This window comes from Convolutriloba macropyga, chromosome 7 (assembly GCF_964194025.1).
Source record: "Convolutriloba macropyga chromosome 7, txConMacr16.3, whole genome shotgun sequence".
Lineage (NCBI taxonomy): Eukaryota > Metazoa > Xenacoelomorpha > Acoela > Convolutidae > Convolutriloba > Convolutriloba macropyga.
This window is the reverse complement of record NC_134474.1, coordinates 11,735,166-11,750,402: the sequence shown is the minus strand read 5'-3', so window position 1 is coordinate 11,750,402 and position 15,237 is coordinate 11,735,166. Positions and strand designations below refer to the sequence as shown.

The 15,237-nt window shown below is 34.4% G+C and overlaps 1 protein-coding gene across 1 annotated transcript in view; it reads left to right on the top strand.

Annotated features, from left to right (window-relative positions):
* The window catches only part of LOC142342606 (carbonic anhydrase 7-like), a 53,612-nt gene extending 43,799 nt beyond the window's left edge, over positions 1 to 9,813 (top strand). The window contains exons 4-7 of the mRNA XM_075393997.1: positions 1,512 to 1,592; positions 2,193 to 2,265; positions 5,934 to 6,109; positions 9,364 to 9,813. Of these exons, the coding sequence (XP_075250112.1) occupies positions 1,512 to 1,592; positions 2,193 to 2,265; positions 5,934 to 6,109; positions 9,364 to 9,585 (552 nt within the window). The 3' untranslated portion in view covers positions 9,586 to 9,813. The remainder of the gene's footprint in view (positions 1 to 1,511; positions 1,593 to 2,192; positions 2,266 to 5,933; positions 6,110 to 9,363) is intronic.
* Positions 9,814 to 15,237: the final 5,424 nt, after the last annotated feature.

Sequence of the window (15,237 nt, the reverse complement as noted above, 5' to 3'; positions counted from 1 at the left end):
TTCAATTACGTTTCCATTTGTTTTAATGATTTTTTTCAATGAATTTTTCCTTTCCATGATATTGGTTGCTTGCGTAACGTCGTTGAAAGAAACTTCCAGCAAGAATATCAAGAATCCCAAGATATTCGAGATATTAAATTTTAGTCGTTCCTGATTCAGTTTTCCTTTACAAAGACAATTAATTCTTATTTATTGTAGTTTGCTTTTAGGTATATTTCAAACACACTCATGGTCAATAAAGGTTTTTGTTTAACATTAAATCTGCCAAAACAGATCTGAACTTAATTGTTTCTTTAGCAAAAAACAGTCAAGTACACTTTTGGTAGTCTTTTTGGATATAAAACTGATTGAATTTTTGCAACTAACTTATTGATGTTTTTGGCAGCTCCTATCGTGTTCAAGAAATCTTAAAAAATTGTCTTTAGTCAAGTTTATTGTTGTTTCCAAAAATTTTTAAGCAATTGCCCTAACTTTCAGCGTTGTTTCTCTGCATATTTATTTTTTTGTTTCAATTCTTTTTTCAGCTCAAATTTTTTTGTTATATATATGCTCAAATCGAAGAAAAGCTTAAAAAACTGGCTTTAGCTTCTATATAGTTTTTTTCTTAATTTATTACCTCAGCCATAAAATCAATCACTGTCGCTAGGTTATAGTACTAGACAAAGCAGATTTTTCCAGAATGTCAATAAGTAATCACCAATTATCGACGGATGAGGATTTATTGTTTTATATTTGTTGTGAGAAACGAATGGTCCTTGTCCAACTGAGAAAAAAAATCAAAAATAAAAGATTAGTACCTTGTCGAGGAATTTATGGGATCTGTGAATTAAATTTTGGAGTTTTTTGTATTTTCATCATTGATCACAGCTATCCGTTTTCTATAGATATCTAATGGATTGATTTTGAATTTGAGGTACAATTTTTCGTGATGAATTTTTTTAAAATTTCTCACTGATTTTTATGTCACAGCTTAAAAAATTATCACGAAGTATCCTGACATCCCTACAAAATTGACGCTTAAGTGGACAGCCTACAACTCAAAATCTTGTTATTGTTTTTCTCTTGTTATTGATTTTTTTTCAATCTAATCAGCACATTCATTAAAGTTTCAAGCTGAAAAAAGTACTTTTTTATTGAACATCTAGATTTATTGTTGCTCTGTTCTGATAAAACTCCAATGCTCCAGAGCTTTTCTCTTTACTATTTGGTCTGTCATATCTCGAAACGTATTTTGTTATCTGCTCTGAGGAATCATGTTTTAATAAACCAAATTTAAGTGTTTTCTTTTGAGAGTATAAAAATGAGAGGTGCAGGAAAATTATAATTTAACTCAGATCAATTATTAATTTTTTGGCCACTATTTTTTTAGTCAGAATAGAACCTTTCTGAAGTACTCTTTTGTCTGATAATTATGCGCTCAAACAATTTAACCACTGGCCGCAGGAGTCAATAATTGTGTTGGAACTTTCATTTTCATAACAGGCTAGCGTGATTAGTCTTGTTTGTTTTAGATGCACTTCGTTTTCATTGACGCAGCTGAAACTTCAGAAGATTCGGACCCTACTATCGCAGTTCTCGCTTTGTTCATTGATGTAAGTTTAATTCTATTTTCCACAGTATTTAGTCACACAATAGACGTTAATTCATAGAACACTTTTAAAAAGTGATCATTTAATCCATCTCTAATTTATGCCAACTTTAAAAAAATCAATAATTCAGAGCAAATACTGTAAAGGTGAATTTAGTATTCAATTTACTTACTTTACTTCTAACAAATTTAAGAAAGAAAGAAATTATTTATCCAGCATAGACATATTACACAATAAATTATTAAATAATTTTGAGTTCACGGATGGAAAGGGCCAAGAACGAGATCACTGAGATTTTCTTTTCAGTTTTTCCGCGTATATTTACACAAAAAATTTACATATTTACATATTTACAAAAACATATATAACCAACGTTATCTGAAAATTAAAAGAATCTGATATCAATTGATATTCGAACGATTCCGATCCCAACAGAACATTGCATATTTTGGCATAGCGTGTAACGATTCCAATTGTCAGTCAATTCCCTTACGCTCCATACCGCTTGGGTACCTGACCCAATCTTAGGTCCTAAAATGTTTACCAAAACGCAACTGAGTGAAAAGATTTAATACCAGAACTAAAGCGGTTCATATTCTTTAGATATCAGAGGACGCCAAGAATGAAAAGTTTTGGAATTCAATCACAGACGCAGTTGCATCAGCTAAAAATCCAGGTTTGTCAAAGAATTTTTTCAGCTCCCGTCCCGTTTTTAATCTAGCTTTCTCAAAGCTTGATCTAATTCAACTCTCCCCTCTAGGGGGATCTCTCAGACCTCCCCTCGTTCTCTGTAATATTTCCAGTTGCCCATATAAAAAAATACAATTTTCAATAGCAAGTGTATTTGAGCAAACAAAATGTGCTGGCAAAAAGGATCAAGAATCTATAAATTGCAGAGTACGCAAAACACAAACACAAAATAATTGTCCCGCTGAAATTTACTACTCGTCTTCGCTGAACGTCTACTCTCAATTCGCGCCAATCTGAACATCAAACGGCCAAATGAACCACAAATTGGAAGAATTAAGAACCTCTATGTTTTGCAAAGTTTTTAATTCTGCTCTAACCACCGGAAAACAATTGCAGAACAAAACAATAACCAAATAATAATATATAATATTACCAAATTCGGCTAATAGTAGAAGAAAAATAATAAGTTCTTTTTGTCGATACCTTTTTTCAAGAAGCAACTGATAGAACAGTTTACCTCTTTTTCTATTAGCCACGAAAAACTTTTGCGTGAAAAAAAAGTTTTTGAATGTTTCTTACCAATGCATTAAGCAATTTTGCTCCCACTTTTTTTGTTCTAGAATACCATCATTCGCCCGCTAATTGAATCTTTTGACCAAAAAGTTCAGACCAAAAATGACTACGTCGAATAACTCGATAGAGAGCATGCATATAAAAGATACTAAACTCAATGTAAAAATTTGGAGTGTTTATTTTTAAGAATTGTTGCTCTATGACAAAAACTGAAGACAACGTTTTAAAAGTGTACTACACTTTCTGTTGAACAGAATTGCGTAGCAGGGATTGGGGGAAATGGGGATTTTTTGCTCATACAACAATTTCCCTTGTCTAGACCTGGATTCATTAAAAGACCGTCAGTGACCGATATTGGTAATCAAAAGACAAAGCTGGACAATAAACGTCTGAAATTTGACTGGACAAAAAAATGTGTAATTGAATTTGGCTGGATAATAAAACGTATCTAGAAACAATAAACATTTTAGTGCAATTTCATTGCCAACTAATGCTCACAGAGTAGTCAGCATGTATGATCCTTCATATTTTGCGATTTAGAGAATCGACAATCTCTCAAAAATCGGCAACGTTTTCATTTTAAAAAATGATACTTCATAAATTTAAAAGCGAAAAAATCATTAACGTTACATTTTCATCATGGCTAATTGGAAGAAAACTACTAGAATGAAGCTACCTAGTTTCATTCAATCAGCTATTGTGGCGACGTAGTCCAGGTGCTAAAATTGCTTTATCTTGAGAATCGCTAAAAATTTTTGTCTTTTGCCAGTTTTCCAACTGTTTTTTTTTAAGTTGGACAGTTCTAAGTGCAGAACTGTTTAGTCTTGCACCGGTCCTGCATCTGTATGTAGAAGCAGAATATTGTTTATAAATTCCGAATTTGCTAAAAAAAAAGACCTGTGAAAAGATGTTTACTGGACCCATGAAAACACCATGCTCTACCTAAGATGAAAATGAAAAAACACTACTTGAAACCTAAAATGCCTATAAAAAGAATTCTACTTTAGCCATGTATTTTCATAATTCCAAGTCTGGGCTAGGATTCAGAAAGAACGAAAAATTGAGGTTAAGAAAATCTTACTAAAGAGGTGAGTAGTTCCCCTAACCTGTTTTTGCTCAAACCGTTTCATCCGATAGGAGTTTTAAATTATTCTTTGAGATCGTCTTTCATTGTGTTACGCTACCTTATATATAGTCTATTCAAAAAATTAGTGATGCCGGTGAACAATTTTTGTCGCGTAGTTTTCGATATCCAGCTAGATTGTTTTTAGGATGTTTTTATGCATTTGGCGGAATTTATAGTCAAATAAAAGTCAGATCTTAGTGGTAATATTACTCACACCAAAGCTGCAAAATCATTGTTCTGTTTTTCAATTATTTCAGTTTCGTAACCACTGGATTTCAAGGAATTGCAGCTTTTAGTTTTTATGCTACAATTTAAGAATTGGAATTTAACATCGTTTTGTAAGTTTTTTTAAGAGCTGTTCAGTTCGTCAACAGATGGCCAAAAGAAACGGGTTTAAATACTTTTTATCTAAAGTTTTTAAATCGGCGTGCGATTTCTAAATAGCTGTCACTTAAGTGCAGTGGAAAGATGACTTCAGATAAAATAGGACTGCATCAAGTTGGAACATTTTTCATCTTTAAACTTTTTTTTCAATTTTATTGAAATTTCTCTTCTCTTTAGCTTAGTTCGTCAAGAAAAAGTCGCTGTTAGCGCTAATCTAATTCTCTGATTTCTGTGGAGATATAATGATGATTTCGTGGGGAAATGACACCCATTTTGCAATCTAGTAAAAACTTCGCTAATTTTTCAAATTGTTGAATGTTTATATGTCTTTTTTAAGTTCGGTTTTTATGTCTGCGCAAAGCTGGTGTCAATTTACTCAGACAGAACTTGTCCTCAAGGTACAGAATATTCATGCGTTGTAATAACTTTTCACTTGATCAGTTTTGTTTGGCGTTTTTTTTTTCTTTTCCTAAAAACACAATAAATCGGTAAATCCCGGAGGTCATCATGTTACTGATCACCAATTTTAAAGCTCCAATAGTGTAAAAGTATACATTTCAGTGAGGCTGCTGATAAGACACAAAATCATTTGTAGAGGACAGTCTTTGGCGGTATGACTGAACCTCACTTTTTCTGCACCCCTTCTCGTCCGTAACCCCATATCATTATTCAGCGTCCATACCCTCTTCTCGCTCATACGCCCTAATCAACGATTTTGTATGTAATAAATTAAATTTGGTAAATCATCGATTTAACTCTTGCAATTTTTGTAACCAAACATTGCTACACAACTACAAACGTACATTTTGCGAATATTGCTTCCAAAAGATTGGTTAATTGCTCTCAAACGAAGTTTTAAAAAATTATATTAGTCCTGTCGGTCTTTTTATGCGATTTTTCGCTTGACCCATTTTTCGTCTGACGCTTTTGACTTTTCGTCCTCAAAAACGGGATAAACAGGAAGCGCCCAGCGGGCATTAAGAGCTCTTAGAGCCTTTCAGCTCACCAGTCTTCAAGTATGCGATTGACAGAATCTGTTTGGGAGACTTATACTTATGGTGCGAAGGGCGGGCGGTTCTTAGAGATTACCCCCCCCTCAATGTTGCCCCCCCCCCCCCACTGTTGCCACCCCATCAGCCCCCCGGTGCACCCACCCCCCCCGCTGCGCTCACTTACGCCCCTTCAATTAAGCTAACGCTAGCCTCACTACATCGTGGCTAGCTACTGACGAAGCCAACCGCTCGCCGGTCGTTTGAGAGCAGTTCTCCCGACGTTAGTCGGTTGTGTTTGCTTTTTTGCAACTTTGTCAATTTTAGTTAAGTAAAATTTGCATGCCTCGAAGTCACTAGTATTGCATTTTTGTACCACGGCTCTGTGGTGATATTTTCATTGCTTTCTGTTGCCAGAGTTCTTTGCTAGCGTACAAGCTTGTTATTTTACAACGTTTACGTAATAGGTGAGTTTGAGGTGACAATGAGATAAAAATAAAAATTTAGTTATTGATTATTAAATTTTTTTATCCATGGTACACCTAACTGGTAACATTTTTTAGTAACTTTTCTTTTTGCTAGGCGATAAGGTCGATCTGCCGTCTTCTATAAATTTATCAGATGTTTTACGGATGAGCCAGAAACACTCGTCAGTGTCAGCGTTCTATCGGTACAATGGATCTCTCACCACCCCTCCCTGCAGTGAAGGAGTCACGTGGACCCTGTTTCAGGAACCCATCCTCATTTCGACTGCTCAGGTATCCTTGGATTAACTGTTTTTTTTTTCTATAGAACAATAAAATGCGATAAAACCGATAAAGCCCGGTTTTTAAGTCATTCAGAATTAGGTTATTGTCAAATTTCATTAGAGCGTTTGCTAGCTGACATTGGTATTAAGCTTATTAGCTTTCAGTTTAGAAGCTGAATTGAGTCGAGTTTTAAAATCAAACTAAAACTGCACTCCAACTCAACAGAACCTTATTGACATTTAGAGAAACAAATTCAGTCATTTTTTTAATCTCTGCTTTCTCATTTTCTATTTCAATGTCGATGTTTCAATCTATGGGCTACTAAAAACAGCAATTAACCGGCTAATTGCAGACATTTTTACGCTTTTTGGCCTTTGGGGGCCTTCTCACCATTTTAGACGTTGGCTTTCAGACTTGAAAGTCTTCTTGGCAAAGACATGCATAACACACTGCTAAGTATAAAAATAGACATTATCGTATTTCTGAATCAGCGCCAATACTAAATTTGCAATTAGACTTGCCTAGTATCGATATTGACATAGCGGGAATCCCATAACCTTCCTTAATCGTGGCCTCGATTTTATGAAAAGACTTAACAAGTCCAAGAGGAGAGGGTAATATTGACTTTCATTACTTAGTCGAGGGCCCCTAGTCAAACCTGATCCAAATTATTTTTATGGGTCCAACCCATTTCTGTTCATAAGTCAAAGCAAATTCCTAATAACACTTCTAAACTCCTGATGGGATTAATATTATTAAGGAAAAATGGCCAGACACCTGATGATACAATTTACTAATTCCATTAGGACTGTCGACTTCAAAAGTAAGAGGATTGCTGTATTTTGAATAAACATGCCATAACATTGTGAAAATTAACTTTGACGTTGCGTCTGGTTACGAAGATAAGTTTGGTACCTCAATTTAGAAGCACTAAATGCTAAGACAAAATTCCTAACTTCGCACACAACTAACGATTCTTGTTTTAAAATTGATAGCCGTAATTGAACTAACAATTGATAGCCGTAAATCGAGACTATCATTGGTCCCATTGCAATTTTTTTTGTATTTTTCAAAGACTTTGAAAGGTATTGGGGTACTTTATTACAACTTAAAGAGTATTGGTTGAGCGTCGTTTTGGTCGCTAACTTTTTTGGAGTGCACTTGGAATAGGAAAAACTCATGTGAAATCTAAGTGTTCAAACTGCAAAAAAGCGCAGAGCGAAAAGAGGGGCCTAGGATATTAGACGAAAGCTCGTTTAGGCGAAGCCAATTTTTCTAGACATTAGGCGAAAATTTTCAAGTAACTTTTTGTGCAAATTATATGAAAATCACTTATAACACTTATAAAAGGTACGTCAAAAGCAACCTGATGCTATAAAGTAATCAATTATTCCGAACAATCGTTTTTACATTAAAATCAGTCAATAAAGTGCTTGTCAAAAGCATTTTTAAAACCGTCCAACCATTTTTACAACCCTAGAAAATATTCGACGACGACGTTGGCGCGGTTACAAAGAAAGAGAAAATGACAAAAAAAATTAGCTGTTGAAGTTTGTGTAGCATATAGTTTAGTTTAGAAAATAGTTTAGAATAGAGAATATAGAATTATGGGGAACAGATAACTGCAAAAAAATACTGACATATTTGAGAATGGAGCTAATCTGTAGTTCTGTAAAAACTCGAAGCTTAAAAAACATTCATTTTGTAGGCTATTACCATGCAACGGTAATTGTTGGGGATACTTGAGTACTTTATAGAATCAAGTGTTTTCTGAAGTAGCGTTTCAAAGTGCTTTAATGGGTTTTCCTCCACACTGAGAGAGTCATTTTCTGTTCATCCAGCTTTTTCAAAACGCAACTAAACCAGTCGTGAAAAATTTTGCTTAGCAAGCAAAAACGTTAGTTCACGTGCGGAATTTTTTTCTGTGTTTTTAATAATTGGTTTAGTGACGTGCAATTTTTTAACTAAAATTATATAAAAATTAAACACTTCTTTTTCAATAGTGGTGTTTTGTTCAACTGCGGAAAATTAACACAACACTGACTTTCTTTGTTTCTGCAATTTATTATCGGCTTATTTTAAGTGGTTTTAAAATTCTACATTCTTGGTCTCTTTAAAACAAATTTTTAGTTTTAATTCAAGACTTGCCCTGCGTTGTTCTCATACGCCTCTTTTCGTAAATTTTTGTGATTTTGAAATCAAATCGGAGTCGTGGTTTTGGTAACGCCAAAATACGAAGTGGAGCAAAAAATCAAGCGTTTTTGCAGTGAAATGTCTTCACTAGTAAATAAAAGCAAAAAAAACGCTGCTTAAAAAATTTTTTGCTCAATTTCTATTGTTCTTTTTTCTAGACCGAACTCATCAATTCGAAATAGTCAATTCGTTTTCTGAATGAATATTCTCTGATTGTAATACAGGACTTGTCCTGTTTCTCCATTCGACGTCATTCTGGTTTTCGTTACGACTATTCTATCGAGTACGGATGTCACTTTTTTACGTAACTTCTACCACTCACCGGCTGAATTTGTTTGTGACCTCATCTCTTACTGCATCATTTAACATTTCTAGGTAAAAGTCAGCATCCTGTAAAAATTTCTAGGTAAAAGTCAACATCCTGTAAAAATTTCTAGGTAAAAGTCAACATCCTGTAAAAATTTCTAGGTAAAAGTCAACATCCTGTTAAAATTTCTAGGTAAAAGTCAACATCCTGTAAAAATTTCTAGGTAAAAGTCAGCATCCTGTAAAAGTTTTTAGGTAGAACTCATCATCCAGTAAAAGTTTCTAAAGGTGTCAAGTTTTTCGAACCTGCATGACTCACTCAAAAAAAGGACTTCTCCATTTATATTTTGAATTTTAATTAAAGATATCAACTCAGGAGTAATACTTTTAGGACTATATCTTTTCAAGGACATCGGTGTCTGTAAATTCATTTGAAAATAAGGAACGAATTTGAAATGGTAATCTCTTTTTTTGAAACACTTCAATCTTTGGTTTCTTAACTTGGAGCTCTTAACAACATAGTTTGCGGCAACCGCATAAATTTTATTCTCCGGCAATTGCATAATTTTTTTAAAGATTTTTCGCAAAATTTAGGAAATTTAGAGGAACTAAATTTTGTTCGCAAACAAGTCTAATTATCCTTGATTTCAAAATTTTACAAACATGTTATGATCAAATAACGATGACAACTTTGGAGTGCTAAGAAGAAGAATCAGTTAACTCTGCGCAGTAGAACAGATGAGAGGAAAACCTCATTTTTTCAGTACGACCAGTTTTTCCCTGTTGGCCATAGCGACTCCGGAGAGCAGTCCCAACGTCCCTCAAACAACTTTCGACCACTTATGGATTTGAACTCGCGGACTGTTTACAAATCGCAAACTGGCGCTGATGAAATTTCTTCAAAAGGATCTTTACAATTATGTAGCGTTATTTCTTATGCATTGGTGCTCAAAACTGTGTACGGTATAGTTATAAAAACCTACTAACCCAAAAATGTTACTTAGTTATTTTTAGGGGATATTTTTCAGAATTATTTAATGACCTTTCTTACTATAATCGAATACGTCAAATGACAATCAACTTTTCTGTCGATGTTGAAGTTATCTCTGCAATAACCAATTTATGGTGCATAATTGAATGGATAATATTTACTTTATACCTAAAAAGATCTCAATCAATTGATGAATTGACAAAATTAATTGAATCATTTAAGTCTGGACGAACGATTGCAATGCTAAAATTGCGAGTATATGAGCTTGCTATCTTTTTCACCGTATATGTGGAAATTTATTGATCTTCTCTTGATTCTACCCAGAAGTTGATGGCATTTTGTTGCAAGCTCCACTTTCCCGTTCATAAGTTTTCGACTCATCAGTGCATTTGCATATGAAAAGTGATACTATTAAATGCACTGTTCCTGAAAGATTTAAACTCGGAGAATTGAAGTCTGCTGTTCGATGAACATCGACTGTGCCAACCCATACGTTTCAATTAGTGAAGGACGCCCAAGTGTCATAAAGGGCTGATTTTAAAATTATAGCTGGCAGGTTGCCATCCACAGTTGATTGGAACAGTTCTAATTAAAGCGGCAAAATTTTGAAACCTAATTTTGTAAAAGTTGATGTTAAAGATGAAAAAGACCAACTGTCTCACTGCAAAACGCAAGATTCGGAAAATCTTGCGTTGTGCCCGTAAAGCCAATTTAAACCAAATTAAAAATGATAGAAATTGAAAGATTTGCTGCTGTTCAAAAGAAATCTGGAGAAAAAATTAAAAATACCTTTGAGAAACTGAGCAACCAAAATCGAGAAGGCTAAAGAGTGTGATTCAGCTTTTAACCATACTAGCAGGCCCGCAAAAGTATAACAAGATCATTTGAAAAAAAAGTTTTTAAAATTCATTTTTTTTCTACCACCTCGGGCTGGAACACAGGCCCCTCGTTCAACAGCCACAGGTATTACGTTACGTTACCGATGTGTTTGGTTTAGTATAATACCTCCAAGTCCCAGCAATTTTGTGTTCAACTTTTTTCGGCTTTGCTGACCCTTATAATTAGGGAGCGCTAAGACTTGTACAGACAACGAAATTCTACATGGTGTCGTAGCGTAACGCATGTAATACGTTAGGCTGCATTTTCAAGGAGCGTAAAAAAGAGAAACAAGATATGCAGGGAGAGAAAACAGAAAAAAGAAAAGAAAGACAGAAAGGAATGAGAAAAGAAAGAAACGAAAAAGCGAAACGAGACAGACGACAACGAAACGACAGAAAAAAGAAAAAGGGCAGCAAAACAGAGCAGAAGAAAAAGAGAGAAAAAAAAGACAGAAAAGACAAAAGAAAGAGAAGAAAGACAGAAAAGAAAGGAAGAGAAAGAGAGAAAAGCAAGATAAAACGAGAGAAAAAATGACCGAAAAAAAAGACAAAATAGAGAGAAAAGATGGGTGGACGAAAGAGGAAAAATTCAAAAAAGACAAATGAAACAGAGAAAGAAAAACAAACGAAAAAGAGCAAGAGAGAAAGGAGGGAAAAGAAAAAAAAGAACATAAAAGAAAGAGAGAAGACAAACAAAAGAGAGAAAATAAATCGAGAAACCAAGGACAGAAAAGAAAGAGACAAAAGAAAGAAAAGCAAGATAAGAGAAAAGCAAGAGAGAAGTAAGAGAGAAAAACCGGAGATAGAGAACAGGCGAAAGGAGAGAAAGAAGAGAAAGAGGGAGCAGAAAGAAACAAATGAGAAAAGAAAGGAAAAAAGAACAGAAAGGAAAGAGTTAAAGGAAAGAGAGAAAAGAGACAGAATTGAAAGACAGGAAAGAGAAACGCAAACTAAAAGAAAAAGAAATCAAGAGAGAAAACAAAGACAGAAAAAACACAAAAGAGCAGTAGAAAAAAGAAAAACAGAAAGGAAAGAGAAAAAACGAGAAAACAAAGAGAAACGACAGAGGAACGAAAGAGAAAACGAATGAAAACAAATGAAGGCAAGAAAAAAAACAGAAAAAAAGAGACAAAAGCAATAGCGAAAAGAGAAAAAAATACAGAAAAGAAAAAGGAAAACGACAGAAAGCAAAAAAAGAGAAGAAAGCAGAAGGAACAGAGGAAAAAGAGAACGAGAGAGACAGAAGAGAAAAACGAAAAGAGGCAGAAAATTCTATCAGAAAGGAATGAGAGAAAAGAAAAACCAAAGACAGAGAAAAGCAAGAGAAAAGAAAGACAGAAAAGTGAGCAAGACAATAAAGAGAAGCTAAACAGGAACAAAAGAGAGAAAGGATGAGAAAAAAGGCAGAAAACAACAGAAAAGAGAAAACAAAGAGAAAAGAAAAGCAGAGAAGAAAGAGTACAGTACGACAGAAAAGAAATAGAAAGGAAAGAGGAAAGAACGACAAGCGAGGAACGAAAAAGAGAAAAACCATTAAGAAACTAAAAGGAGAAAAAAAAGAATAAAAAAGAGAAAAGAAACGCAGACAACTACAGAAAAAGAGAAAAAAGCAGAATGACAGAAAAGAGAGAGAGAGAGAAAAGCAAAAGAAAAGGAGACATAAAGAAAGGAAAAAAGAAAGAGGAAAGAAAGTGAAAGGAAAGATAAAAAGCAGAAGAGACAGAGAAAAAGAAATATAACCAGAAACAACAAATGAAGGAGAAAATAAAAAGAAAAAGAAGGAGCAAAGAAAGAAAGAAACGGAAGAGAAAAGATCTTCCTTCGAAAGTAAAAACGAAAAATAGACCAAATTCTTCACAGCCTAACTTCTGAAAAAACACTGGCAACAAAAGATTCAGTTAATTAAACTTCAGTTGTTCAAAACTTTTATGAGACTGAGATCAAGCAAAACTGAAAACAAAATAAGCAAAAAATTGTTTAAAAATTGGTCATGCAAACATTCAGCGTAAAAAATTCCGATTAAAAACATCCGCGGCTATCCAGTCATTGACCTTTATTGCTTAAATTACATTTCGGTCACTGGCTTTTTGACAAGGACAGCTTTTCGGTCATAGGCAGCTTTTCCAAAAATGAACCATTTTTACATTCAGTATTCAGTCATTGACCTTTACGGCATAGGTAACTTTTCGGTCATTTACTTTTTGGCAAGGTCAAGTTTTCGGTCATTGACCTTTTTCAAAATACATGCGAATCAAAACGCTTTGATGTATATTTAAGAGGCAGCTTACAAGATTAGCAGCTTAAACATGGTGGTATAGGTATTCGAATTATTTTTAATATGTATATTGATAGAAGATAGATAGTGACAGGAGAAAGGCATGGAGCACAAAAAATTGTTAAAAAAGGAGGGAATTGGAGAAAATGGAAACGGATGCAACATTAATGGACAAAAATCCCGATAAATACGCGGCTCATCTGTTTCTTAGCTCAACTCATTGCGCTTTTGTCTCTTAACTCACGGACCCCGGTTCGAATCCAACTGAAACAGAGAAAGAAAAAAACCAAAAAAAGAGCGAGAGAAAGGAGGGAAAAGAAAAAAGAAAAGAAAAGAAAGAGAAGACAAACAAAAGAGAGAAAACAAATCGAGAAACCAAGGACAGAAAAAAAAGACAAAAGACAGAAAAGCAAGAAAAGAGAAAAGCAAGAGAGAAGTAAGAGAGAAAAACAGGAGAGAGAGAGAACAGGCGAAAGGAGAGAAAGAAGAGAAAGAGGGAGCAGAAAGAAACAAATGAGAAAAGAAAGGGAAAAAGAACAGAAAGGAAAGAGTTAAAAGAAAGAGAGAAAAGAGACAGAATTGAAAGACAGGATAGAGAAACGCAAGCTACAAGAAAAAGAAATCAAGAGAGAAAACAAAGACAGAAAAAACACAAAAGAGCAGTAGAAAAAAAACAGAAAGGAAAGAGAAAAGAACGAGAAAATAAAGAGAAACGACAGAGGAACGAAAGAGAAAACGAATGAAAACAAAGGCAAGAAAAAAAACAGAAAAAAAACAGACAAAAGCAATAGCGAAAAAAGAAAAGAAATACAGAAAAGAAAAAGGAAAACGACAGAAAGCAAAAAAGAGAAGAAAGCAGAAAGAGCAGAAAAAAGAACGAGAGAGACAGAAAAGAAAAACAAAAAACGAAAAGAGGCAGAAAATACTATCAGAAAGAAATGAGAGAAAAGAACAACCAAAGACAAAAAAGACAGAGAAAAGCAAGAGAAAAGAAAGACAAAAGTGAGCGAGACAATAAAGAGAGAAGCTAAACAGGAACAAAAGAGAAAGGATGAGAAAAAAAGGCCGAAAACAACGGAAAAGAGAAAACAAAGAGAAAAGAAAAGCAGAGAAGAAAGAGTACAGTAAGAGAAAAGAAATAGAAAGGAAAGAGGAAAGAACGACAAGCGAGGAACGAAAAAGAGAGGAACGAAAAAGAGAAAAACCATTAAGAGACTAAACGGAGAAAAGAAAGATTAAAAAAGAGAAAAGAAACGCAGACAAGTACAGAAAAAGAGAAAAAAAAGCAGAACGACAGAAAAGAGAAAAGCAAAAGAAAAGGAGACATAAAGGAAAAAAGAAAGAGAAAAGAAAGTGAAAGGAAAGATAAAAAGCAGAAGAGACAGAGAAAAAGAAATATAACCAAAAACAACAAATGAAGGAGAAAATAAAAAGAAAAAGGAGCAAAGAAAGAAAGAAACGGAAGAGAAAAGATCTTCCTTCGAAAGTAAAAACGAAAAATAGACCAAATTCTTCACAGCCTAACTTCTGAAAAAACACTGGCAACAAAAGATTCAGTTAATTTAACTTCAGTTGTTCAAAACTTTTATGAGACTGAGATCAAGCAAAACTGAAAACAAAATAAGCAAAAAATTGTTTAAAAATTGGTCATGCAAACATTCAGCGTAAAAAATTCCGATTAAAAACATCCGCGGCTATCCAGTCATTGACCTTTATTGCATAAATTACATTTCGGTCACTGGCTTTTTGACAAGGACAGCTTTTCGGTCATAGGCAGCTTTTCCAAAAATGAACCATTTTTACATTCAGTATTCAGTCATTGACCTTTACGGCATAGGTAACTTTTCGGTCATTTACTTTTTGGCAAGGTCAAGTTTTCGGTCATTGACCTTTTTCAAAATACATGCGAATCAAAACGCTTTGATGTATATTTAAGAGGCAGCTTACAAGATTAGCAGCTTAAACATGGTGGTATAGGTATTCGAATTATTTTTAATATGTAGATTGATAGAAGATAGATAGTGACAGGAGAAAGGCATGGAGCACAAAAAATTGTTAACAAAGGAGGGAATTGGAGAAAGTGGAAACGGATGCAACGTTAATGGACAAAAATCCCGATAAATACGCGGCTCATCTGTTTCTTTGCTCAACTCATTGCGCTTTTGCCTCTTAACTCACGGACCCCGGTTCGAATCCGACTGTTGCCAGTCGCTTTTTGCCGAAAAGCATGTTTAGGGGCTGTTAAGACATGTAAAGATTAGGAGCTTAAACATGGTGCCTTTTATGTCGACACTGAATTAATATATAGATTGCGCTGTCTTCTGTACCTCTGTATCTCTCACACTGTGTCAGGACAATTTACCCAATACCATTTTACTCAATTTCATTTTACCCATCCTGCCATTTTACCCAATGCAAAATACCCTAAGCATCCATTAATTATCATAATATGAACAATTAGGTACCCTTCAAAAAATTAGGTACCCGGCAGGTC